Source organism: Oncorhynchus keta, chromosome 34 (assembly GCF_023373465.1).
Source record: "Oncorhynchus keta strain PuntledgeMale-10-30-2019 chromosome 34, Oket_V2, whole genome shotgun sequence".
Taxonomy (NCBI): Eukaryota; Metazoa; Chordata; class Actinopteri; order Salmoniformes; family Salmonidae; genus Oncorhynchus; species Oncorhynchus keta.
This window is the reverse complement of record NC_068454.1, coordinates 43,746,921-43,774,592: the sequence shown is the minus strand read 5'-3', so window position 1 is coordinate 43,774,592 and position 27,672 is coordinate 43,746,921. Positions and strand designations below refer to the sequence as shown.

At 40.0% G+C, this 27,672-nt stretch overlaps 1 protein-coding gene across 2 annotated transcripts in view; it reads left to right on the top strand.

The window, feature by feature from the left end:
• LOC118367559 (inactive dipeptidyl peptidase 10-like) overlaps positions 1 to 27,672 on the top strand; it is a 320,765-nt gene that overhangs the window by 270,912 nt on the left and 22,181 nt on the right. For both annotated transcript variants that reach the window (XM_052493923.1, XM_052493924.1), the window contains exons 12-23: positions 672 to 710; positions 929 to 1,036; positions 1,459 to 1,550; positions 8,005 to 8,052; positions 9,022 to 9,143; positions 12,487 to 12,531; positions 22,299 to 22,397; positions 22,484 to 22,553; positions 22,715 to 22,909; positions 23,144 to 23,198; positions 23,389 to 23,488; positions 27,310 to 27,368. In XM_052493923.1, coding sequence (XP_052349883.1) covers positions 672 to 710; positions 929 to 1,036; positions 1,459 to 1,550; positions 8,005 to 8,052; positions 9,022 to 9,143; positions 12,487 to 12,531; positions 22,299 to 22,397; positions 22,484 to 22,553; positions 22,715 to 22,909; positions 23,144 to 23,198; positions 23,389 to 23,488; positions 27,310 to 27,368 — 1,032 coding nt within the window. The remainder of the gene's footprint in view (positions 1 to 671; positions 711 to 928; positions 1,037 to 1,458; positions 1,551 to 8,004; positions 8,053 to 9,021; positions 9,144 to 12,486; positions 12,532 to 22,298; positions 22,398 to 22,483; positions 22,554 to 22,714; positions 22,910 to 23,143; positions 23,199 to 23,388; positions 23,489 to 27,309; positions 27,369 to 27,672) is intronic.

The following is a 27,672-nucleotide window of genomic DNA, read 5'->3' as shown; positions in this document are numbered from 1 at the left end:
AAGTACTGTATGAGTTCTATATCAACAGTTTACAGTATGGGCTTAGCACCTGTTGTGTTGTTTGGTGTGCTTTTTACTATGCATGCTAAAGGGTGCTTGTAAAGGGGTGCATGCACGTTCTGTTTACCCACCATTTTTGAAGAAGAAGATTATCTCGTGGCATTTATCAGATAAACACACTATAAATCACATGAATTATTCTATAATTTTTTTTCTGGGAAGCTTTTATCATCTCATAGAACTGTTTTCATGAACACTAAAGTAAAGATTTATCCTTCCCACAATTTGTTTTGATTGCAGAGTGTTATTATAAGCTTTGTCTGGAACAGGGCAGAGCAGCAGTCCCCTGTGGGGAAAGCGTGGCAGTCTGTGGGAAACTGTTCAGTTTGACTGTTCCAGGGTCAGGCCCCACAGATGGCTAGAGCACAACCAAACAGGCTCTCCAGCCAAGAAGCTGCTTTCCCTGGGCCCGGACTCATCTTCTCTGCCAGGGCTTTTGTCCTTGTCTGCAATGGGTTTAAATGAAAGAGCACATATACCGACATTTTAATGTATTAGGGAAGAAAGGGAATTGGATGATTTTGAAGGGGTTTGGGCTGTCTTGTGGAATGGTTAATTGGTTAAAACGGGACATACTATTAACTGTTAACATTTTGGTCTTTCTATTTCAGAGGCATGAGGAGACCTCAGAGCTCTGGCTTTCCAAGCAGGTAAAACATCTTAACTCCTGTAAAGTCAGTCATGGTCAAACATATCAAATCAAAGTTCCGTTCCATTAAATTCAATAGATCTTTATTGTGCACATTGTTAATGATTGGCCTAAAATGCCAAGACATGAATATTACTTGTCTATTATACACCATCTCTGTGGTCCATATAATGGTCATAACACTCAAAAGTAAAATGTTTGCTGTGTTTGTTTCTGCAGAACCAGGAACCAGTGTTCTCCAGGGACGGCAGCAGATTCTTCCTGACAGTGCCCGTCAAGCAAGGGGGGCGCGGAGAGTTCCATCACATCGCCATGTTCACCACACAGGTATAGGATCAAGTCGCCATGGTTACTGAACCGATGGGGGTCACTCATGTCACCGTGGTTACCACTCAAAGTGTTCTGTTGCTCTAGTTTCCACTGTGGTGAGGGTAATGTCTCTGTGGTTACAGAACAAGAAGTGAGGGTCATGCTGATGGTGATGAATAAGTCGTTTTTATATATATGTACTATGTTGGTAGAGCATGGCGCTTGTAACGCCAGGGTAGTGGGTTCGATTCCCGGGACCACCCATACGTAGAATGTATGCACACATGACTGTAAGTCGCTTTGGATAAAAGCGTCTGCTAAATGGCATATATATATATATATATATATATATATATATATATATATATATATATATATATATGTGTGTAAGACTCTTCTAATTGTTTATTTCCTGTGTCTGTTCCCCTTCCTTCCTCCAGTTCAGAGCAGATCAAAATGAAGTCCGCCATCTTACGTCAGGGAACTGGGAAGTAACTAAGATCCTGGCCTATGATGAGAGCAACGACAACATGTGAGTGTCTCTTCTGGGCTGTGCATAATATATGAATAATGAGGATTCAGGTATTGTGCATACAGTGGTTCTTCCTTTAAAAGTTGCGTCATACTGCAGCACACCTTGCGGGCTGCAGTGTAACGGCTCTCTTCTATCTCCTCCTCTGACGAAGAGGTAGAACAAGGATCGGACCAAAATGCAGCATGATGATGATTCATGATATTTTAATGAAGGAAAACCTATACATACAGAAACTACAAAAATAACGAAAATGAAATAATGAAAACCGAAACAGCCCTATCTGGTGCAAACACAAAGACAGGAACAATCACCCACGAAACACTCACAGAATATGGCTGCCTAAATATGGTTCCCAATCAGAGACAACGATAATCACCTGACTCTGATTGAGAACCGCCTCAGGCAGCCATAGACTACGTAGACACCCCACAAAACCCCTAAGACAAAAACACACCACAATAACCCATGTCACACCCTGGCCTGACCAAATAAATCAAGAAAACACAAAATACTAAAACCAAGGCGTGACATGCAGAAGAATTCTATTAAACATTATTTAATTGTCAGCCATTATTACAATTAATGCAAGTTAGTGCTAGTTTGACCACCAGAGGGCATCTTTGAGAAGCTTCAATATTGGCTGTATGAGTGAATTTAAAAACTTTTTTGTAAGAACATAGTATATGGGATTGATTGTAAGAAATGTAGATGAATTAATTTGATTAATATGATGGTGTTTCTATTCCAAGAAAAACGAAACCCTCAAGGTGTACATTAGTTTGGAATGGAAAATATGGTGCTGTACAACGTTACGGTTGGGAGTAGGCTACAGTACTAAGAGCATAACATTTTCACATCCTAATTGTAGTCTAAAGCTTCTTGCGACTAGCAATCCCGGATCCGGGAGCGTAATCATAGCCTCAAATGAATTAGCATAACGCAGCGGACATAAATACCCCTAGAACATTTTCCTTTCATGAAAATCACAAATGTAATACATTGAGACACAGCTTAGCCTTTTGTTAATCACTCTGTCATCTCAGATTTTCAAACTATATATGTTACAGCCAACGCTAGACAAGCATTTGTAAGTTTATCATGGCATAATACTATGCTAGGCTCTGCTGGCAGCAGGCAACATTTTCACGAAAATAAGAGAAGCAATCAAATTAAATAATTTACCTTTGAAAAACTTTGGATGTTTTCACTCAGGAGACTCCCAGTTAGATAGCAAATGTTCCTTTTTTCCAAAAATATTAATTTTGTAGGCGAAAGAGCTCCCGTTTGTGTATCATGCTTGGCTGAGAAATCGACCGGAAAATGCTATCACTACAACGCCAAACGTTTTTCCAAATTAGCTCCATAATATCGACAGAAACACGGCAAACGTTGTTTAGGATCAATCCTCAAGGTGTTTTTAACATATATATTCGATAATATATCCGTTGAGGCAATTGGTTTCTCATAAGAAGCGATTGGAAAAATGGCTACCTCAGTATTTTACTCAAGATTTTCTGCGGGAGACACCATGTGACCACTTGCTAAATATGGTCCCTTACGGCTATTCTTAAACAGAAATGTGTAAAAAGACGTCTCAATGCTGTAGACACCTTGGGGAATACGTAGAAAACGTAAATTCATTCGTAGCTCATTCACAGCCATATAAGGAGTCATTGGCATGAGGCGGTTTCAAAAAATGCGGCACTTCATGATTGGATTTTTATCTGGGTTTCGCCTGTAACATCAGTTCTGTTGCACTCACAGACAATATCTTTGCGGTTTTGGAAACGTCAGAGTGTTTTCTATCCAAAGGTGTCAATTATATGCATAGTCAAGCATCTTTTCGTGACAAAATATCTTGTTTAAAAAGGGAACGTTTTTCATCCAAAAATTAAAATATCGCCCCCTAGTCGTAAAAGGCTAACCAACACCCAAACAGAAATGTTGATATTAATAATAATTCTTGAACATGGAGCGAGACATTCTCACAAATGTGTAAATAAAGCCAGTTTGTTATTCAGAATGATTTATTTCTGCTTTTAGAGGGAGAGAAACAAAAAGCCCACCGTCGCCTAATGGGTCTCCCAGTTGCAGCAGGCACGGGTATGGAACCAGCATCTGTAGCATCGCAGTTTGCACTGTGATGCAGTGTCTTAGACCCCTGTGCCACTCGGGAGGCCCCATCTGTAATGTTTCTATGCTGATCAAATGCCTTGCACAAAGTATCAAGATACAGAGGTGTTGGCAATTGTCTATTGTCCTGATAACAGCCCATAATGGGCTATTATAAAACATGATGTCCAGGTCACGATATCCAAAACATTTATTTATTTAAGTCTATCAGAAAGAAGGTTGGTACTTATTTATTTTGATCCAAAGCCATGAATGACTGAGTCACTCAGTTTTATGTAGGTGCCGAGGCTATATGACTGCGCCATCAACTTGATTATTTAACAGACATCACTTGCTTATATTCAGTCAACACATACAGTTGAAGTCGGAAGTTTACATGCATACAGTTTTTCACAATTCTGACATTTAATGCAAGTAAATATTCGCTGTCTTAGGTCAGTTAGGATCACCACTTTATTTTAAGAATGTGAAATGTCAGAATAATAAAAGAGAATTATTTATTTAAGCTTTTAATTATTTCATCACATTCCCAGTGGGTCAGAAGTTTACACACACTCAATTAGTATTTCTTAGCATTGACTTTAAATGTTTTAACTTGGGTCAAACGTTTCGGGTAGCCTTCCACAAGCTTCCCACAATAAGTTGGGTGAATTTTGGCCTATTCCTCCTGACAGAGCTGGTGTAACTGAGTCAGGTTTGTAAGGCCACCTTGCTCGCACACACTTTTTCAGGTCTGCCCACACATTTTCTGTAGGATTGAGGTCCCCTGATTGAGGTCAGGGCTTTGTGATGGCCACTCCAATACCATGACTGTGTTGTCCTTAAGCCATTTTGCCACAACTTTGGAAGTATGCTTGGGGTCATTGTCCATTTGGAAGACCCATTTGCAACCAAGCTTTAACTTTCTGACTGATGTCTTGAGATGTTGCTTCAATATATCCACATCACTTTCATTCTTCATGATGCCACCTATTTTGTGAAGTGCACCAGTCTCTCCTGCAGCAAAGCACCCCCACAACATGATGCTGTCACCCCGGTGGTTCACGGTTGGGATGGTGTTCTTCAGCTTGCAAGCATCCCCCTATTTCCTTCAAACATAACGATGGTCATTATGGCCAAACTGTTCTATTTTTGTTTCATCAGACCAGAGGACATTTCTCCAAAAAGTATGATCTTTGTCCCCATGTGCAGTTGCAAACCGTTAGTCTGACTTTTTTATGGCCGTTTTGGAGCAGTGGCTTCTTCCATGCTGAGCGACCTTTCAGGTTATGCCAATATAGGACTCGTGGTCCCATACTGTTTATACTTGCATACTATTGTTTGTACAGATGAATGTGGTACGTTCAGGCATTTTTAAATTGCTCCCAAGGATGAATCAGACTTGTGGAGGTCTACATTTCTTTTTCTGAGGCCTTGGCTGATTTATTTTGATTTTCCCATGATGTCAAGCAAAGAGGCACTAAGTTTGAAGGTGGATCTTGAAATACATCCACAGGTACACCTCCAATTGACTCAAATTATGTCAATTAACCTATCAGAAGCTTCTAAAGCCATGACATAATTTTCTGGAATTTTCCAAGCTGTTTAAAGGCACAGTCAACTTAGTGTAAGTGAACTTCTGACCCACTAAAATTGTGATACATTGAATTATATGTGAAATAATCTGCCTGTAAACAATTGTTGGAAAAATTACTTGTGTCCTGCACAAAGTATATGTCCTAACTGACTTGCCAAAACTTTAGTTTGATAACAAGAAATTTGTGGAGTGGTTGAAAAATGAGTTTTAATGACTCCAACCTAAGTGTATGTAAACTTCTGACTTCAACTGTATATCTTAAGAATATCATGGAATATAATAGATCATTTTCATTTCTTTTAGAATAAAAAACTTAGTGTAACAACAGTTCTAGTAATTATTACTGACGAGTAGAAACAAAAAAATAAGAGCATTTTTCAAGGTGTGCAGGACAGAGGAATAGCAATTCTTACACTATTGTTCTAAATTCAATCACCTTCTTCAACCTCATCATTCAGTCCATTGAAATGTAATGTTGAAGTCGTGCACAATTATGAGTTTCTATTATGTTTATGTCGCCCATTCATTGTAAGCAAGAGACACATTAGTGCCTGGGGACCCAAAAGCATAGTCTGTGCTCTAACTCCCCCTTGCGCTGGTCTGGTGCAATGAAGCAGTGACGCAGGGTACCGTACTAAACAACAAATTACCTCTAAGTCACGCAGCTTTTTTTCAAAACTTTTAGTTGATCAAGCAGTGTATACACATATAACAGTGTTGTATGGCTAGGTGATAGATAGTTGGGCATCTGGAAACGGACTCATGTTAATATAAATCCCATATGTGATAACACCGGATATTTAACCTTAAATTACATTCATCTTACATTAATTCTTGACACAAAGGCATCTCATACATAGGCAGCATCTCGTCTGGTCGACAGATCATAATAACTTCCTCTCACTGTCAACTGTGTTTATTTTTTAGCAAACTTAACATGTGTAAATATTTGTATGATCCTAAAAAGATTCAACAACTGAGACATAAACTGAACAAATTACACAGATATGTGACTCACAGAAATTGAATAATGTGTCCCTGAACAAAGGGGGGTCAAAATCAAAAGTAAAAGTCACTATCTGGTGTGGCCACCAGCTGTGTTAAGTACTGCAGTGCATCTCGTCCTCATGGACTCCCTCTCTTCCACCAAGGCACCTGCAAGTTACTGGACATTTCTGGGGGGAATGGCCCTAATCCTCACCCTCCGATTCAACATGTCCCAGACGTGCTTAATAGGATTGAGATCGGGCTCTTCGCTGGCCATGGCAGAACACTGACATTCCTGTCTTGCAGGAAATCACGCATAGAACGAGCAGTATGGCTGGTGGCATTGTCATGCTGGAGGGTCAAGTCAGGATGAGCACCACATGAGGGAGGAGGATGTCTTCCCTGTAATGCACAGTGTTGAGATTGGCTGCAATGACAACCAGTTCAGACCGATGATGCTGTGACACACTGCCTGAGAACATGACGGACCCTCCACGTCCAAATTGATCCCGCTCCAGAGTACAGGCCTCAGTGTAACGCCCATTCCTTCGAAGATATACGCGACAAAACCGCGATTCGTCAGTGAAGAGCACTTCTTGCCAGTCCTGTCTGGTCCAGCGATGGTGGGTTTGTGCCCGTAGGTGACGTTGTTGCAGGTGATGTCTGGTGAGGACCTGCCTTACAACAGGCCTACAAACCCTCAGTCCAGCCTCTCTCGGTCTATTGCGGACAGTCGGAGCACTGATGGAGGGATTGTGCGTTCCTGGTGTAACTCGGGCAGTTGTTGTTGCCATCCTGTACCTGTCCCGCAGGTGTGATGTTCAGATGTACTGATCCTGTGCAGGTGTTGTTACATGTGGTCTGTCACTGTGAGGACGATCAGCTGTCCGCCCTGTCTCCCTGTAGCGCTGTCTTAGGTGTCTCACAGTACGGACATTGCAATTTATTGCCCTCGCCACATCTGCAGTCCTCATGCCTAAGGCACGTTCACACAGATGAGCAGGGACCCTGGGCATCTTTCTTTTGGTGTTTTTTAGTGTTTTTCAGAGTCAGTAGTGTCCTACATTTTCATAACTGTGACCTTAATTGCCTACTGTCTGTAAGCTGTTAGTGTCTTAACGACCGTTGCACAGGTGCATGTTCATTAGTTGTTTATGGTTCATTGAACAAGCATGGAAAACAGTGTTTAAACCCTTACGAATTACCTTTGAAAGACAGGGTCCTGAAAAAGGGACTTTTTCGTTGCTGCTGAGTTTATGTGCATGTATGGAATGATGAATGAATGTTGTAGAGGAGTTGGCGACAGCACAAACAGAAAATGTAATTGTTACCACAATGAACTTGATTGTATGTTATGTGGGGCTTTGTGTCATGACTCTTGTAAGGTGTCAGGTACATTCTGAATCTAATTCTCAGACCAATGTAACTACCAATCACACACAACACACCATAGTGCATGGTGGGAAAAGGAGGTTTAAGAATTTACTTGTCGTAAAACACATAACCTTGAGTGTTAAACTGTGTAGTAACTGGATTAGCATGATATTTTTGCTAAATAGGCAGATTTTATTATTCTCAACTTGACACCAATAAACACCATGCCTAATGCCTCAAGACTGAATGTCATGTACATTGCTTATGAAGTACAAGGACAAATGCTGCTTGAGCATGTACAGTATTTGTGGCATAACCGTGTTAACAAAGGCCACCGATTTTCTTTGAAACCCAATTAACGTGTTTGTTTCCTGCATACAGTTATTTCCTCAGCACTGAAGGCTCACCACGGAGAAGACAGCTTTTCAGGTGACACATTTAGCAACCTGTCATGAATCTTGTTTTTGACAGCTCCCCTTTGCTTTACAGTCCGTCTTATTGCCTATCATTTCCCCCTTGCGAAGAACATGTCATAACAGCGGTAAACAGCTGAAGTTTTGTGCAGACAGAAAAATGTAAATGTAAATATTGATGTAAGATTGTGTACACCAAATAACACAGGTAACTGCCAAAGTAAAGAAAACACCCACATGAATTGTCTTAATAGGGCGTTGGGTCACCACGAGCCAGAACAGCTTCAATGCACCTTGCAAAGATTGTGCGTCTGGAACTGTATTGGAGCGATGAGATACCCTTCTTTCATGAGGAATTCCATAATTTGGTGTTTTGTTGATGATGGTAGAAATCGCCGTCTCAGGCGCAGCTCCAGAATCTCCCAGAAGTGTTCAATTGGGTTGAGATCTGGTGATAGAAATGGCCATGGCATATGGTTTGCATCATTTTCATGTTCATCAAACCATTCTGTGACCACTCTTGCCCTGTGGATGGGGGCATTGCCATCCTATTGGGGCATAGAAATGGTATCCAAACGAATGAACCTAAGCATGATGGGACGATAATTGCTTATTAAACTCAGGAACCAGACTTATGTGGAAGCACCTGCTTTCAATATAATTTGTATCCCTCATTTACAGTTACCTTATTCTTTTAAAGAATCTGAAGTCTAGAGAAGTAATAATTACATTTTCAACCAACCATATCCAAATCCAGCTGGTCTTATGATGAGGTCGAATCGGCTTAATAACATTTCAAATGCTTTCAGGTGAACTAATTAACTCCCAACCTCAACATTGCTCATCTCTTCATTTCTGTGGAGTGTAAATATCATGTGCAAACTGCAAACACCACTCGTGCTAGATACCCAATAGGCCTGCTCTTTAGGATTTGCAGTGGAAGTTAAAACGGTCTCCTAATCTTCCCTCTTCCCCTTCCTTTCAGTGTGAAGACTGTGGGGTTGTTCCCTCGACACTGTCTGACGTGTGAGCTAAATAAGGCCCACTGTCTGTTCTTCAATGCTGAGATAAACCCCAGTAATCAGCACATCCTTCTCCACTGTAAAGGTAAGCTAGTAGCCAAGCTAGATGCTAACACAGACAGCTAGCACCAAGATAGCACTAGCAGGCTAATCTATTGCATAGCAATGCTCCATAGTTCCAATATAACACAAGCAGGCTAATCCATACATGTAATTTTACAGTTAGTCAGCTAAGCTAAATGCTAAAACAAGCAGTGGATCATTTTGAAGGCTAATATTCAACTAAATTACAGCACCACTCGTCTTTCTTTGTTTAAGACAGATAAATATTGGTAGAGCTTAGAGAACCAGAGCATCAACTTTCTTTGAGAGGTTATTTAAAGATATTAGTAACCAACATCAACTAACCATTTATTATAGACTGTGAAGGTATGCCAGCTAGGCCATTTGCTAAACCCAACCAATGCATCATCTGCTTAGACTTAGATACATGATCAGAGATACATCTTAACAAAAAAGTGTTAAAACAAATCCAAATATATTTTATATTTGAGATTCTTCAAAGTAGCCACACTTTGCCTTGATGACAGCTTTGCACAATCTTAGCATTCTCTCAACCAGCCTCTGCTGCAGAGGATAAGTTCATTAGAGTTACCAGCCTCAAAAGATTCAGCCTAAATAAATACTTCACAGAGTTCAAGTAACAGACACATCTCAACATCAACTGTTCAGAGGAGACTGCGTGAATCAGGCCTTCGTGGCCAAATTGCTGAAAAGAAACTACTACTAAAGCACACCAATAAGAAGAAGAGACTTCCTTGGGCCAAGAAACATGAGCAATGGACCGGTGGAAATCTGTCCTTTGGTTTGATGAGTCCAAATGTGTGGTTCCCCCCATGAAGCATGGAGGAGGAAGTGTAATGGTGTGGGGGTGCTTTGCTGGTGACACTGTCAGTGATTTATTTTATTTTATTCAAGGCACACTTAATCAGCATGGCAACCACAGTATTCTGCAGCGAAATACCAACCGATCTAGTTTGCGCTTAGTGGGACTATCATTTGTTTATCAACAGGACAATGACCCAAAACACACCTCCAGACTTTAAGGGCTATTTGACCAAGAAGGGGAGTGATTGAGTGCTGCATCAGATGACCTGGCCTCCACAATTACTCGACCTCAACCCAATTGAGATGGTTTGTTATGAGTTGGACCCCAGAGTGAAGAAAAAGCAGCCAACAAGTGCTCAGCATAGTTATTTAACCTCTATTTAACTAGGCAAGTCAGTTAAGAACAAATTATTATTTTGAATGACAGACTACACAGGCCAAAGTCTGGTCCAATTGTGCACCGCCCTATGGGACTCCCAATCACTGCCGATTGTGATAGATCCTGGATATGTGAAAACTCCTTCAAGACTGTTGGAAAAGGATTCCTCATAAAGCTGGTTGAGAGAATGGAAAGAGTGTACAAAGCTGTCATCAAGGAAAAGGATGGCTACTTTGAAGAATCTAAAATATTTTAATGATTTGTTGAACACTTTTTTTGGTTACTACATTATACTACAATGTAGAAAATATAATAAATTATGAAAAACCCTTGAATGAGTAGGTGTGTCCAATTTCTGGACTGGTAGCGTATACAGTATAGTGAGCAAGCATATTTAGCACACTCCATCCAACAAACTGCTAGGAGCAAAAGGTCTTTAAGCAAATGTTTTCATATTTCTATGGTATTTCATTTATGCTTTATTTATCTAGACAAGTCAGTTAAGAACAAATTCTTATTTACAATGACGGCCTACCGGGGAACAGTGGGTTAACTGCCTTGTTCAGGGGCAGAATGACAGATGCTTACCTTGTCAGCTCGGGGATTCAGCTCGGGGATTCAATCAAGCAACCTTTCAGTTACTGGCCCAACGCTCTAACCACTAGGCTACCTATGTATGATTTTTTTTTTTTAAAAGGTTCTCATAAAGGCCAGAAATGTTTTATTTTTGTGATTTTAAAGTAACATAACATATGAAAATTAACTCCATTAAACAAACATAATCTCAGATCCATTTGAGATGGAAGTATGATTCAATTATAGTTTAAATGAAGTTGTCTTTTCCAATGTAGTCAACCATTTTTGTGTCAGTGGCCCTTCGAGCCACAACCCATTTGACAGATGTCAGGGATTTGCCTTTGGCAATCTATCATTATTTAACATTTTGTGTGGAGAGAGACCATCAGACAATTCAATATAAGAAGCATAAAATAAAATAAAAATAGTCGCTCTATTGTGTATAATTGCTTTAGGTGTTTTGGTGACATGCGTACCAGTTAATTGCCGCCACAGTTGTTTATTGTTAAGGTTTGCTTTAACCAGGGTAGCCTAGTGGTTAGAGTGTTGGACTAGTAATCGAAAGGTTGCAAGTCTAAATCCCCGGGCTGACAAGGTACCAATCTGTCGTTCTGCCCCTGAACAGGCAGTTAACCCACTGTTCCTTGGCCGTCATTGAAAATAAGAATTGGTTCTTAACTGACTTGCCTAGATAAATAAAAGTAAAAAAACATAAGCTTGAGTGTTTGTCCTTGTGTACCATAAGTTAATGGAAAAAATGTACCATCCTTCTCTTTGTGAGCTATAAAAACACAATGCAGTTAGCACGTCATCTGAGGATAAGGCTAAATTCAGTAGAAACCAAGCAGCTTGTCACACTCCTCATCAAGCATATTAAAGCTAGTTAATTCCCTCCGTCAAATGCAACGGATGCTATTACCATTTTCAAGCAGGTAAGCAAATGAGAAACAATTTCTCCGTGTGACAAATTAGCAGCCCTTTGTTGTTGGCCAGCGCCCCTTAAGAGTTTTAACACTGCATTGTTGTGAATAATCTCTTATCTTTTTTTAATTAAAAAAAAGCCTAAGGCGTGATAAAACTTGCCTTAAGTGGTGGAAATGAAACAAAGCTTACTCTTCATTGATCAGTGTTGGACTTTAAAAGTCTCAGATGTTTACTATTCATGGCAACAGTGTGTGTGGCTGTTAAATCACCATTACCTCAGCTAGCATTATTCAGATAGGGGGGGCTAGTCTGACTAAACAGGTCTGATAATGGCTGTAGGAGTGATTTGTGGAGGGTTGGGCAGCCGAACTGCGACTGCTAGATCTTATTAACCTCCGTGTGGGTGTCTTCCAATGGGTGCTGAATAGAATTGACTTAATTTGACAAGCCCAGGTTATTAGAGGCAGTTTGAATGACCTTTAACCACTGACTGTAATGGGTAAAGAAGGGGAAGTGACAGTTGTGACAGCAGCTAGGGGATTGGAAAGGCTGCTGTATTGTATTTGTGACCGTGCTACCCTGCTTGGGAGGTGCTATTTTTGTAACTATGTACAGATCGGATACATTTGTATGTCTAACTTTTTTTTTGTATTTCTCGCAGGTCCGGGAGCACCCACTGTGATCTTACACAGCCTCAATAATGCCAGTAAGAACTCAACTTAATCTTCCACAATTGATGGTCATGTCTTGAACTGATTAAAGTAATTGGCAAGATAACTTGGAACTTTGGTGTTTTGCCAGAACCAACAAGTGTTGAAAGGATGAAAAACAAAACAGCTCATTTGCTCATTTTGTTCAAATATTGAGGGTTTGCTCTTTAAAATGCCAGTCCCCCTCTCACTGTTACCCTTGTTGAAACGACCCCCTCGTTTTATTAATTTAGTTTTTTTCCTTTACGCCCATGTCCGGATTTCTATCAATGTTTTGTCTTGAATGTTAACAGATGCAGTGGAAAAAAAGGCAAGACAGTTTTAATTTGGCAAGGATTATTTGGCCAGACCTTCCAATCCACAACTGAGAACTTTGGAGTCTTTGTGGTTTCATAATGAGAGGCCTATTTATTTTGTGTTTCCATAAAAATGCTGGATAAATTGCATTCCATTCAGTTTCCTCTCAGATGGCTAAAACGGAATATACAATAGGCATTCATTTTGTTGTTCCATGTGGAGGAAATTGATTCTTTTAAAATCCACCATTGACAAACAGTTGAATGTATAAGATGTATTTGGAGAAAGTAACATTTCTGCACTGCAGTGGGTCTGATATTTATGCTGCCAGTTGCGACAAGATCAATAGCACACCTAGTCAATTGTACATCAGACACTGATAATGTTACAGTGGTCGAACTCCGGTGCAGGCAGCACTGCATTATTTTGATGTACAACATTTAGTTCTGTCTTAATTGCAGACCAACCAACGTCTTATTATGGGTTAGGAAAAACAATGCATCTGGTTTTATGAGACATTTAAATGTCTTGGGCCAAACAATTGGGCCTTGGTTGGTTATCAAGGACACTGTTCAACACCCACACAAAGGCTGTGCTGGAAAAACCTGATTTTGCCATTGTTTCCATATTTTCTCTGCACTTGAGTTCATAGTTATATTTTTACTTCAGACTTGACAGATATGTCTTAACCTTCATGCGCCAACCGTATTGGGACAGATGTAGTATTACTAATTGATTTTGTAACTATTACCCCAGCATGTGGGTTATTCCAGAGAACGATTCAGACAGGATAAATTCATCTAATTCTTAAACTTTTTCATTCAATTGACTCATGACGGAAGCCTGGAGGTTTTTCAACATGTGTGGACTATAATGAGCTACACTGATAACTCGTGCTTGGCTGCCAACTGTATAGGTGTCCCAATAATATTTCAATTGAGGTAGTGTGATCATAATGATTATTTTAGCGATCCATGTTAGACATACTTTTTGATTGCGCATTTAGGTAAACTGACGCATTTGGCAACGTTCAAGTTCAATCCATTGGCACAAAGTGCATAAACAAAAATATTCACTGAGAGTTGAATGTAGGCTATTCATATGAAATATATACGCCTTTTGTTTTAAGCACCAAGCTTTCAAATCCGTTCTTCTTTCCTTGCTCAAACTGCGAGCAGAACCTTTCAAACTTTCCCAGACAACATAAGGACGTCGGAACGCACGGGATTAGTATTATCAGGACCTTGAAGTTTTTTAACAAAAGAAAAAAGAGAAATTTGTGCTCTTGCACATGATTACATTATCCGACTTCCCCCAGTAAAACTTACCTTGTTCAAAAAGTTTTATAAGTCTAATATAAAGTTCATTCAGAAAGTATTCACACCCTTTGACATTGTCCACATTTTGTTGTGTTACAGCCTGAATTTAAAATGGATTAAATAATGTGTTATTTTGCCACAGATTTTAAATGTAAAGCTGAAATCTTGATTAAATAATTATTCAACCTCTTTATGGCAAGCCTAAATGAATAACAATGTGCTTAACAAGACACATAATAAGTGGTCTCTCTATGTATACAATAAGGGTTAACATGATTTTTGAATGATTACCCCATCTCTGTGCCCCACATTTACAATTATCTGTAAGGTCCCTTAGTCAAGTAGTGAATTTCAAACACAGCTTACGACAAAGACAAGGGAGGTTTTCCAATGCATCGCAAAGAACGACACCTATTGGTAGATGGTAAAAAAAAGACACTGAATATCCCTTTGAGCATGGTGAAGTTATTAATTATGCTTTGGGTGGTGTATGACCCTGTCACTACAAAGATACAGGCATCCTTCCTAATTCAGATGCGAGGAAGGAAACATCTCAGGCATTTCACCATGAAGCCAATGGTGATTTTAAAACAGTTAGAGTTTAATGGCTGTGATAGGAGAAAACGGAGGATGGATCAACAACATTGTAGTTATTCCACAATGCTAACCTAAATGACAGAGTGAAAAGAAAGAAGCCTTTACAGAATAAAACATATTCCAAAACATGCGTCCATCCTGCACTTAAGTTAAACTGAAGAAAATGTGGCAAAGCAATTCACGTCGAGTCCTAAATACAAAGTGTTATGTTTGGGGCAAATCCAATACAACACATTACTGAGTAGCATGGGCACCATATTTTCATAGCGGTGGCTGTATCATGTTATTGGTATGTTTTGCAATTATTAAGGACTGGGGAGTTTTTCAGGACAACATTTTTTCAGAATGGAGCTAAGCGCAAACAAAATCCTAGAGTAAAACCTGGTTCAGTCTGCTTTCCACTGGGATATGAATTCCCCTTTCATCAGGACAATAACCTAAAAGTCCAAATCCACATTGGATTTGCTTACTAAGAAGACAGTGAATGTTCCTGAGTGGCCAGGTTTTTATTTATATCCACTTGAACATCTATGGCAAAATGTTTTTCTAACAATGATCGACAACCAATTTGACAGAGCTTGAAATTAAAAAAATATATAATAATAGGGAAATGTGGCACAATCCAAGTGTGGAAAGCTCTTAGAGACTTACCTAGAAAGACTCACAGCTGTAATTTTTCAATAATTTTGCTAACATTTCTAAAAACATGTTTTCACTTTGTCACTATGGTGTATTGTGTGTAGAAGTGTGCATTTTTTTTTTCAATTTAATCCATTTTGAATTCAGGCTGTAGCACAACACAATGTGGAATAATTCATGTGTATGAATACTTTCTGAAGGCACTGTAATTCCACTTTCTTCTAAGAGCACTAAGATAAAAGGCCCACCAGTGGTGTAGTGGAGAAGTGGATATAATTCTGCAATACTTTTCGCAAACAACACACCAGGCGCAGGAAAGGCGCCGTGTGTGAAAAATGATATTAGAAACAGTGACATGTACTCTGAATGACCTAAAATGACAAATACCATATTGGTCTTTGACAGTCAAGCCAACCCAAGGCAGCAGCTACTTTTCCTGGGGTCCGGCAAAATTAAGGCAGTTATACAATTTTTAAAACATTACGATACATTCAGGCCCATACTCTACTACTACATACAGTGAGGGAAAAAAGTATTTGATCCCCTGCTGATTTTGTACGTTTGCCCACTGACAAAGAAATAATAATCTTATTTTAACAGTGAGAGCCAGAATAACAACTACAAAAATTCAGAAAAACGCATGTCAAAAATGTTATAAATTGATTTGCATTTTAATGGGGGAAATAAATATTTGATCCCCTCTCAATCAGAAAGATTTCTGACTCCCAGGTGTCTTTTAGACAGGTAACAAACTGAGATTAGGAGCACACTCTTAAAGGGAGTGCTCCTAATCTCAGTTTGTTACCTGTATAAAATACACGTGTCCACAGAAGCAATATATCAATCAGATTCCAAACTCTCCACCATGGCCAAGACCAAAGAGCTCTCCAAGGATGTCAGGGACAAGATTGTAGACTTACACAAGGCTGGAATGGGCTACAAGACCATCGCCAAGCAGCTTGGTGAGAAGGTGACAACAGTTGGTACGATTATTTGCAAATGGAGGAAACACAAAATAACTGTCAATCTCCTTTGGCCTGGGGCTCCATGCAAGATCTTACCTCGTGGCGTTGCAATGTTCATGAAAACGGTGAGGAATCAGCACAGAACTACACGGGAGGATCTTGTCAATCATCTCAAGGCAGCTGGGACCATAGTCACCAAGAAAACAATTGGTAACACACTACACCATGAAGGACTGAAATCCTGCAGTGCCCGCAAGGTCCCCCTGCTCAAGAAAGCACATACATGTATACGTTCCCGTCTGAAGTTTGCAAATGAACATCTGAATGATTCAGAGGACAACTGGGTGTTGTGGTCAGATGAGACCAAAATGGAGCTCTTTGGCATCAACTCAACTCGCCGTGTTTGGAAGAGGAGGAATGCTGCCTATGACCCCAAGAACACCATCCCCACCGTCAAACATGGAGGTGGAAACATTATGCTTCGGGGGTGTTTTTCTGCTTAAGGGGACAGGACAACTTCACCGATGGACGGGGCCATGTACTGTAAAATCTTGGCCGATAACCTCTTTCCCTCAGCCAGGGCATGTGTCTGTGCCTATGTTGATAAGCTGGTACACCCATGCATACCCCACAAGACATGCCACCAGAGGTTTCTTCACTATCCTGTGGTTCCATAAGGTGTATTTTTACCTGCTTTTTGAATCTGATTCTACTGCTTGTATCAATTACCTGATGTGGAATAGAGTGCCATGTAGTCATGGCTCTATGTAATACTTTGCACCTCCCATAGTCTGTTCTGGACTTGGGGACAGTGAAGAAACCTCTGATGGCATGTCTTGTGGGGTATGCATGGGTGTCCGAGCTGTGTGCTAGTATGTTATTAAACAGGCAGCTCGGTAACTTCAGCTTATCAACACCTCTTACAAAATCAAATAATGAGGAAGTCAATCTCTCTTCCACTTTCAGCCATGAGAGATTGACATTCATGTCATTAATGTTAGCTCTCTGCATACTTTTAATGGCCAGCCATGCTGCCCTGTTCTGAGCCAAATGCAATTTTCCCAAGTTTTCCCAACCCTCATTGTGGCACCTGACGACACGACTGAACAGTGGTCCAGGTGCGACAAAACCAGGGCCTGTTTGACCTGCCTTGTTGATAGTGTTGTTAAGCTGGCAGAACAGTGCTTTATTATGGACAGACTTCTCCCCATCTTAGCTACTGTTATATCAATATGTTTTGACAATGACAGTTTACAATCCAGGGTTACTCCAGGCAGTTTAGTCACCTCAACCTGCTCATTTTTCACATTATTCATTACGAGATGAAGTTGAGGTTTAGTGAATGATTTGTCCAAAATACAATGCTTTTAGTTGAGGCCACACACGCTTTCTGAGGCCACACACACTTTCTAGTAGGCTTAAATTGAAGAAGTGGCAAATAGGAGTGGCAATATCGTCCGCTATTATCCTAAGTAATTTTCCATCCAGATTGTCAGACCCCGGTGGCTTGTCATTGTTGATAGACAACAACCATTTTTTCACCTCTTCCACACTGACTTTGTGAAATTCAAAAGTGCAATTCTTGTCTTTCATTATTTGGTCAGATATACTTGGATACTTGTCAGCGTTTGTTGCTGAGTTTGTTTATCTTGCCAATGAAAAAGTAATTAAAATAGTTTGCAATATCAGTGGGTTTTGTGATAAATGAGCCATCTGATTCAATGAAGGATGGAGCCGGATTGGCTTTTTCCCCTAAAATGTAATTTAAGGTGCTCCAAAGCTTTTTACTATCATTCTTTATATCATTTATCTTTGTGTCATAGTATAGTTTATTTTTATTGTTATTTAGCTTAGTCACATGACTTCTTCATTTGCCGTATGTTTGCCAATCATTTGGGCTGCCAGATGTATTTGCCATACTTTTTGCCTCATCCCTCTCAACCATACCATTTTTCAATTCCTTATCAATCAAAGGGTATGTAACAGTTTTTACTGTCCTTTTCTTAATGGGTGTGTGCTTATTAGAAACTGGAATAAGCAATTTCATAAATGTGTCAAGTGCAGCGTCTGGTTGCACCTCATTATACACCACAGACCAGCAAATATTATTTACATCATCAACAGTGCTAACAGTGTAACTCTGGTTTATAGACTCATGATCACTGCATCCCATAGCTGTAGGATTAACACGGGTATTCAGGGCAATTAGGGGGACATAAATTAAGTTGTGTCTTCCAACGCCCCTAGGATAATGTACATTTAATGCAGCATTATGACAACTCATTTTCACAATGGTAGGGATTAGCTGAGCTGGTCTTGGGTCATTGATAAGTTATTGTTTCAACGCAGCCTTGAAATGCGTGGACAGGGTCCAGGAGCCAAGATGATTTGGATGGACTCTATCATTCCTGTAGAGTATCTTCTGTTTCCAGAAGGTGACAAAGTTATATATAAAGTGACTCCAGCAAAGCTACATTAATCTTTTAGCCAGATGTGTAAGGACAGTAGACTGCTGAATATTTCCCATGATGGTACGAGATCTGAAATGATTGGCCCTTTTTTGGAGTCTTTTCATGCTAAAATCAGTTCTTTTAAAATCCATTTTCAGATGTTCCAAGCTAGCACTCCTGATGTCGTTTGACCCCACATAGACTACGACAGTGTCAGCTCCCGGCATCTGGGGTAGAACAGTCGGAAGCAGCCTTCTGACGTCCTGTACTCGTGCTCCTGGGTAGCACAGGGTTTTTGCCTTGGGGACCAAGATGTTTCTCAACATAGAGCTGCCTATGATGACAGCTGGTGATGTTGAATGGGCCAGTCTCTCAGGCATCCTCATGGTCTGATGAGGGTGGAAGCTCCGCGAATCTAAACCCGAGGTAGAAGCTACAAGAGAGGGAGACAGAACAGAGGATGAAGACGCAGGTACCTCCAGATCCGATCTTGAATGGGAAGCCCCCAATGAAGAAGAGCTCAACATCTCCAAGAAGACCCACATTGCCAGAGGACGCAGTCTTCGACTTCCACCGCGAGTGACGTATCTCCATGGCTGGTTGGTTGGGTCGAGAACAGCTCCATTCTCCAGGGAAGAGGGAGACCCCTTCGGGGATTATTCCCTGCTGGGCACCGTCCAGTCGGCTGTGGAGAGCCGACACGGAGGCGACACGTCAACCAGACCAGAGTGGCGTCCGGCTACTGGGGTGGAAGAAAAATAAAAAGTAGTCAGGCATGGATTCCCCAGTATCTTTTGTAGGTTTGCTACTTGCTTGCTAATAAGAGTAGTCAATTCACCCCTGTAGTTCTCCGCAAGCAAACAGTAACTACATTGAAAGTCAACGGACCAATATTGTCCCAGAACAATGCAAAGTAAACACAGCTCCTGCAGCCTGGAAACACTCAATAGCGACCTCCATTTGAGACCGCTGAGCCAGATAGGCTAGCTGGGCTTCCGTGTCTCTACCCCTCTGCCGAATCTGGAGGTTTCACGGGACAGACAGCAGCAACTCACAGCAGTCTAAGAGCAGCTGAGCCTCAGGATCCAAAATAAAATAAACGTATATAAAAACAATAAACCGAGGTCTCTCGTTCAGCGTTCAAGGTCTACCTTCAAACTCAGTGCCTCTTTGCTTGACATCATTGGAAAATCAAAAGAAATCAGCCAAGACCTCAGATTAAAATGGTAGACCACCACAAGTCTGATTCATCCTTGGGAGCAATTTCCAAATGCCTGAAGGTACCACTTTCAGCTGTACTAACAATAGTATGCAAGTATAAACACCATGGGACCATGTAGCCGTCATTCCACTCAGGAAGGAGACTTGTTCTGTCTCCTAGAGATGAACATACTTTGGTGCGAAAAGTGCAAATCAATCCCAGAACAACAGCAAAGGACCTTGTGAAGATGCTGGATGAAACATTTACAAAGTATCTATATCCACAGTGAAAGAACTCCTATATCGACAACCTGAAAGGTCACTCAGCAAGGAAGAAGCCACTGCTCCAAAACGGCCATAAAAAAGCAAGACTACGTTTTGCAATTGTACATGGGGACAAAGATTGTACTTTTTGGAGAAATGTCCTCTGGTCTGATGAAACAAAAATAGAACTGTTTGGCCATAATGACCATCGTTATGTTTGGAGGAAAAAGGGGGACGCTTGCAAGCCGAAGAACACCATCCCAACCGTGAAGCACAGGTGGCAGCATCATGTTGTGGGTGTGCTTTGCTTCTGGAGAGACGGGTGCATTTCACCAAATAGATGGCTTCATGAAGAAGGAAAATTATGTGGATATATTGAAGCAACATCTCAAGACCTCATGAAGTTAAAGCTTGGGCGCAAATGGTCTTCCAAATGGACAATGACCCAAGGATACTTCCAAAGTAGTGGCAAAATGGTTTAAGGACAACAAAGTCAAGGTATTGGAGTGGCCATCACAAAGCTCTGACCTCAATCCTATAGAAACTTTGTGGGCAGAACTGAAAAGGCATGTGCGAGCAAGGAGGCCGGCAAACCTGACTCAGTTACACCAGCTCTGTCAGGAGGAATGGGCCAAAATTCACCCAACTTACCGTGGGAAGCTTGTGGAAGGCTACCTGAAACGTTTGACCCAAGTTAAACGATTTAAAGGCAATGCTACCAAATACTAATTGAGTGTATGTAAACTTCTGACCCACCGGGAATGTGATGAAAGAAATTAAAGCTGAAATAAATCATTCTCTCTATTATTATTCTGACATTTCACATTCTTAAAATTAAGTGGTGATCCTATCTGACCTAAGACAGGGAATTTTTATTATGATTAAATGTCAGGAATTGTGAAAAACTCAGTTTAAATGTATTTGGCTAAGGTGTATGTAAACTTCCGAACTCAACTGTTCGTCATGCTCAGATGTAATGTGCTGGTCTGGATATTTTTTTCACATTGACCTTTCTAGCGGGGTTCAAGCCATTATGGTGGATACATATCCAGGCCACCTCGTCTGGACTTGTCTTGGCATGGCTCAGTGTCAGTTTAGTCCTGCAGTGTGTAAACCACCATGTTCTTATGTTCTGTTCCTACAGTACCTCTCTTTACACTACAGAACCAATCTGAACTAGGTTGGCCTAGTTAGCCATTCAATACAGTTGCTGAAAGCCTGCAACTGTGCTGAAATTGAAATTGTGAAAATAATAAATTAGAGCTAAGTGTAAAAATGGGTTCAGTGACTGTGCTGCATAATAAGGCTAATATATAATATTTACCAAATACATATGCGTAGTTTTGGCATTTAGAGTTGCATGTCAACATTTTAACAGTACAGTACATCTCAGTATGTAGGCCTACGGTGTTTCTATCAAAATGCATTTTCAACAAACATCAAAGACACGAGATTGAGAGATGGATAGAGAGGAAGGGGGTGGAGAGTGAGAGGGAGAGAGAGGGGTTTCTGTGCGTCCACTTTGTCCCTCTAATTAGCATACCATATCTGCAAAAGAACTCAGTGCAGCGACATCACCCTGGGTCAACACCAGCACGCGACACTTTACTTGCTCCTGCTCCAGACATGCCAAAAATGAGTCTGCGTGCTCTACCATGTCTTTAACTTCCGTTTCACAATTGTCACGAGGAGCACACTTCAAATGTTTGTTATGCACAGACAAGGCGCCACCTATCAAAACATATTTGATTGAACCACAGTAATGTTCTGAATGACCAGCCAATCAGAGCCATTTCAGCTGCTGTTCACGTGAACATTATTTCTGTGTTGGCCATTCTTAAATGTAACGTTTGCATTTATCCACGTGATTGGATTAGCCCAATATTTTACGTGTTTTGCTCTTGTGTAGGCTACTTGCATGATTTCTCTATTGTACTACATAATTGATACGGTGGTATACCTTCTACGACATTACCTGTGGCCCGTGTTGTGGACACTTCTAAAACTTATGCAACTTTTTCTCTCAACATAGATTACTACATCCTTGAGAACAACTCTTTACTGAAGGCGGCTTTGAAGATCAAGAGGATTCAAATGACGGACTTCAGAACAGTCCAGATAGAACATTTTGGTAAAACGGATACTTTTTGCTACTTACGTTTTTTTGTTGGATCAGTTTCTCTTTCTATTATTCTAATAGCTGCTTTCTCTGCTCAGATCTTCCTTTGAAGATCTCCTACCCACCAGACTTTTCTGAATCACGTCACTATGGCCTGCTTCTGGTCGTGTACGTATCTCCTTCAGTGTCTGTGCACACATTTTTTAAAATATTATATTATATTATGGTTGGTGCGGACCCCATCACGAGAGCCAGACTGTCTTTATGATGCCCATATTAGGACTGGCTCAAGCACCGTTTTATTCTGTCATTTGTCTCTTTAAATTCAGCGATGGCTCCCCTGGTGGCCAGGCTGTGAGCGACCGATTCATTCTGGACTGGGACTCGGTTCTTGTCAGCTCGGATAACATCATTGTGGCTCGTCTAGACGGCAGAGGGAGTGGCTTCCTGGGCCAGAGGGTTCTACATGAGGTCCACCAACGTTTGGGGACAGTAGAGGTGCAGGATCAAATCTCAGCTGTGGAGTATGTACCAGTTTGATCCTTTCCCATTGAGTCTAATATAATAATTAGAATTTAATTCAATAAATCATTAGCCTTAGAATGCATGGCAATTTATCAATTTGCTTACATTTTCTATTTAACTGAATTTGGCAAACGACTTTAAACATATTTAGGAACTGTATTCATGTTACTGTATTCCATTCTATGTTATCATACTTTGTAACTTGGGCATCTCCTCAATATTGTTTATTTCAGATACATGTTGACCTTCCCGTACATTGATCGTACACGGATAGGAGTATTTGGGAGGGTAAGATTCTATTGACAGATTCACTCACAGAGGCTCCAGCTTGCTTGTCTCAAGTTGATTTGAATGACTTTAGGAGACACACAAACTCAACATGTTAGTACAAACTTTCACTTTATTTGCTGGCTGTGCCCCATGATTTAAAATTTAACAAATATTTGTATTTTATTTTGGTTACTTGTTTTTTTTTCAGGGTTATGGTGCCTATATTACATTAATGATGCTCAAATCAACAGACAGCCTGTTAAAATGCTCCGTAGCAATGTCCCCAGTCACAGACTGGAAACTATATGGTGAGTAGAAGCTTGACTGTAAAATATTTGTTGGTGTTAACCTTAATGACCTTTTATGATGACTTTTATGACAGTCTTAATGACTGCTTTAATATGTTTAATGTAAAGTGTTCTCGACAAGTTAGATGCAAGATTTTAAAGACTCATCTATTATGATTTCATGTTCTTGTCACTTATATGTATTAAGCACAAACAGTCTTTCTCATGTTATGAAATAGGCATAACAATCTGTGGTGTCATAGACCTGCATATCATCAATTGGGTCTAACAGGACTTTCGGCCATCCCAATCTTTGATTGGTTCCAGAAATTACACTTCACATCAATAGATAGAAGGGTAGGAAAGGAGAGGTGACAGAAGGGTTGATACCTGAGTAGGGGATTCTTCTCACATGGGGCACCATTTATGGAGGTGATGGTCTTATTTGTAAGAAATTCCTCAATAAGGAATTAGGATATTGTTCAAATGTCACATTAAAATGAAACATTGCAACACCTGAGTCACAGAGAGAGACCAAAAATGACTGAAGATTAAACCACAGAGTATCATAAGATCTCACTGGCTACTTATGCACTTTTATGTCTTCAAGTAACATTTTTAAATTGTTTGATTTCATATTCATCATCTCCAGCACCACCCCAACATCAACATATGTGAAAATGGCACGTTTATATGTTTTTTTAGTAAAAAAAGATAAGAGGAAGATAAGTGTTTCTAATGATATCAACCAATTAGTAGACTATCAGTAGGCAAATAGTAGACAAATGTGGGGTGGCAGGTAGCCTAGTGGTTAAAGCGTTGGGCCAGTAATCAAATGGCTGAATAATTAGGGCTGATTTCAAGTTTTCATAACAATCGGTAATCAGAATTTTTGGATGCTGATTATGGCTGATTACATTGCATTCCATGAGGAAACTGCGTGGCAGGCTGACCACCTGTTACGCGAGTGCAGCAAGGAGCCAAGGTAAGTTGCTAGCTAGCATTACACTTGTTTTATAAAAAAAACATTCTTCACATAATCACTAGTTAACTGCACATGGTTGATGATATTACTAGGTTAATTAGCTTGTCCTGCGTTGCATATAATCAATGCAGTGGCTGTTAAGTTATCATCGAATCACAGCCTACTTCGCCAAACGAGTGACTATTTAACAAAAGCGCATTTGCGAAAAAAGCACAATCGTTGCACGAATGCATCTAACCATAAACATCAATGCCTTTCTTAAAATCAATACACAGAAGTATATTTTCTTTAACCTGCGTAGTTAGTTAAAATAAATTCATGTTAGCAGACAATATTAACTAGGGAAATTGTGTCACTTCTCTTGCATTCATTGTATGCAGAGTCAGGGCATATGAAACAGTTTGGGCCGCCTGGCTCGTTGCGAACTAATTTGCCAGAATTTTACAAAGTTATGACATAACATTGAAGGTTGTGCAATTTAACAGCAATATTTAGACTTAGGGTTGTTAGCTGTTCGATAAAATACGGAAAGGTTCCTTATTTCACTGAAAGAATAAACGTTTTGTTTTCGAAAGGATAGTTTCCGGATTTGACCATATTAATGACCAAAAGCTCGTATTTCTGTTTTCATTATATTATAATTAAGTCTATGATTTGATATTTGATAGAGCAGTCTGACTGAGCGGTGGTAGGCAGCAGCAGGCTAATAAGCATTCATTCAAACTTTACTGCGTTTGCCAGCAGCTCTTAACAATGCTTGATTCCTGCGCTTTTTATGACTTCAAGCATATCAGCTCCTGAGATTCGGCTGGCAATACTAAAGTGCCTATTAGAACATCCAATAGTCAAAGGTATATAAAATACAAATGGTATTGAGAGAAATAGTCGACACGACATAATTCCTATAAAAACTACAACCTAAAACTTCTTAACTGGGAATATTGAAGAACTGGGAATATTGAACCACCAGCTTTCAGTTGAAAGCCTTCAGTTTACATACACTTAGGTTGGAGTCATTAAAACCCATATTTCAACCACTCCACAAATTTCTTTGTGGACAACAAACTAAAGTTTTGGCAAGTAGGTTAGGACATCTACTTTGTGCATGACATAAGTAAATGTTCCTTTTTTTACAGACAGATTATTTCACTTATAATTCAAAGTATCACAATTCCAGTGGGTCAGAGGTTTACATACACTAAGTTAACTGTGCCTTTAAACAGATTGGAAAATTCCAGAAAATTATGACATGGCTTTAGAAGCTTTTGATAGGCTAATTGACATCATTTGAGTCAATTGGAGGAGTACCTGTGGATGTATTTCAATGCCTACCTTCAAACTCAGTGCCTCTTTGCTTGACATCATGGGAAAATCAAAAGAAATCAACCAAGAACTCAGAAAACAAATTGTAGACTTCCACAAACCCGGTTCATCCTTGGGAGCAATTTCCAAATGCCTGAAGTACCACTTTCAGCTGTACAAACAATAGTAGGCAAGTATAAACACCATGGGACCATTCAGCCGTCATACCGCTCAGGTAGGAGACGTGTTCTGTCTCCTAGAGATGAATGTACTTTGGTGCGAAAAGGGCAAATCAATCCCAGAACAGTAGTAAAGGACCTTGTAAAGATGCTGGAGGAAACAGGTACAAAGTATCCATATCCACAGTAAAACGAGTCCTATATCGACATAACCCTGGTCTGATGAAACAAAAATAGAACTGTTTGAATGGGCCAAAATTCACATAACTTATTGTGGGAAGCTTGTGGAAGGCTACCCGAAAAGTTCGACCCAAGTTAAACAATTTAAAGGCAATGCTACCAAATACTAATTGAGTGTATGTAAACATCTGACCCCCTGGGAATGTTATGAAAGAAACAAAAGCTTAAATTAATCATTCTCTACTATTATTCTGACATTTCTCATTCTTAAAATGAGTGACCTAAGACAGGGAATTTTTGCTAGGATTAAATGTCAGGAATAGTGAAAAACTGAGTTTAATTGTATTTGGCTAAGGTGTATGTAAACTTCTGACTTCAACTGTATGTTCTGAGCAAGGAACCTAAACTTGAGCTTTTTTACATGGCACACATTGCACTTTTACTTTCTTCTCCAACACTGTATTTTTGCATTATTTAAACCAAATTGAGCATGTTTCATTAATTATTTGAAAATAAATATACTTTATGTTTTATATTAAGTTAAATAAAAGTGTTCATTCAATATTGTTGTAATTGTCAATTTTACAAATATATATACTTATATATACATATATAAAAAAAAATCGGCCGATTAATCAGTATATGCTTTTTTTGTTGGTCCTCCAATAATCGGTATCTGTATCGAAGAATCATAATCAGTCGACCGACCTCTAGCTGCTAGATCGAATCCCCAAGCTGACAAGGTAAAAATCTGTCATTCTGCCCCTGACTTAAGCAGTTAACCCACCTTTCCTAGGCTGTCATTCTAAATAAGAATGTGTTCTTTACTGACTTGTCTGGTTAAATAAAGGTCAAATAAAAAAGTTGCCTACTACTAATTGGTTAAAATCACATGATGTCATTGAAAACATTTATCTTCCCCTATCCTTTTTTACTACAAAACATTGAAACGCAAAATGTTCACATGTTAATGTGTGGGTGTTGCTGGAGATATGAAGTTATGATATGAATATGAAGTTGAATAATTGTGTAACCTCCTCCCCCCCCCATTATTTTATTCATTTAGTTTGGATGCAGAATGACAGACATCACTTTTTGTGTAGCGTCAGCAAAAGTAATACTTAGCTCACCTGAAGCACTGAAACACTGTCTGTACCTGCCACCTTTTTAGAGTGTATCGCTTTCTATTTGAACAGCATCAGCATTTTCTGAGCGGTACCTTGGCATGCCATTACGGGACGACAGCAGATATCAGGTGCGTTTGTTTACCGCCTCCCTGCTCTTGTTTGCCGCCTTGTTTAGCTCTTTGAAAGCTCCACGTCGTAGCATCAAATACGTGCCTATAGTTAAGCCCCCACAGTTACAGAATGTCACTACCATCAAAGTCAAAGTACTGAGTTTTTTCACCATTTTCTTTTTATGATACTTCCAGAGCACAGAGACTTTGTAAATCATCTCCTACGGTAAATGTGGCACATTAGCTTATTAAATCTCACTACGTTAGTGTTTTGACGAGCAGCTGAAGGGGGTCATCTGACTTTCCCAGACTCCCCTAAGGT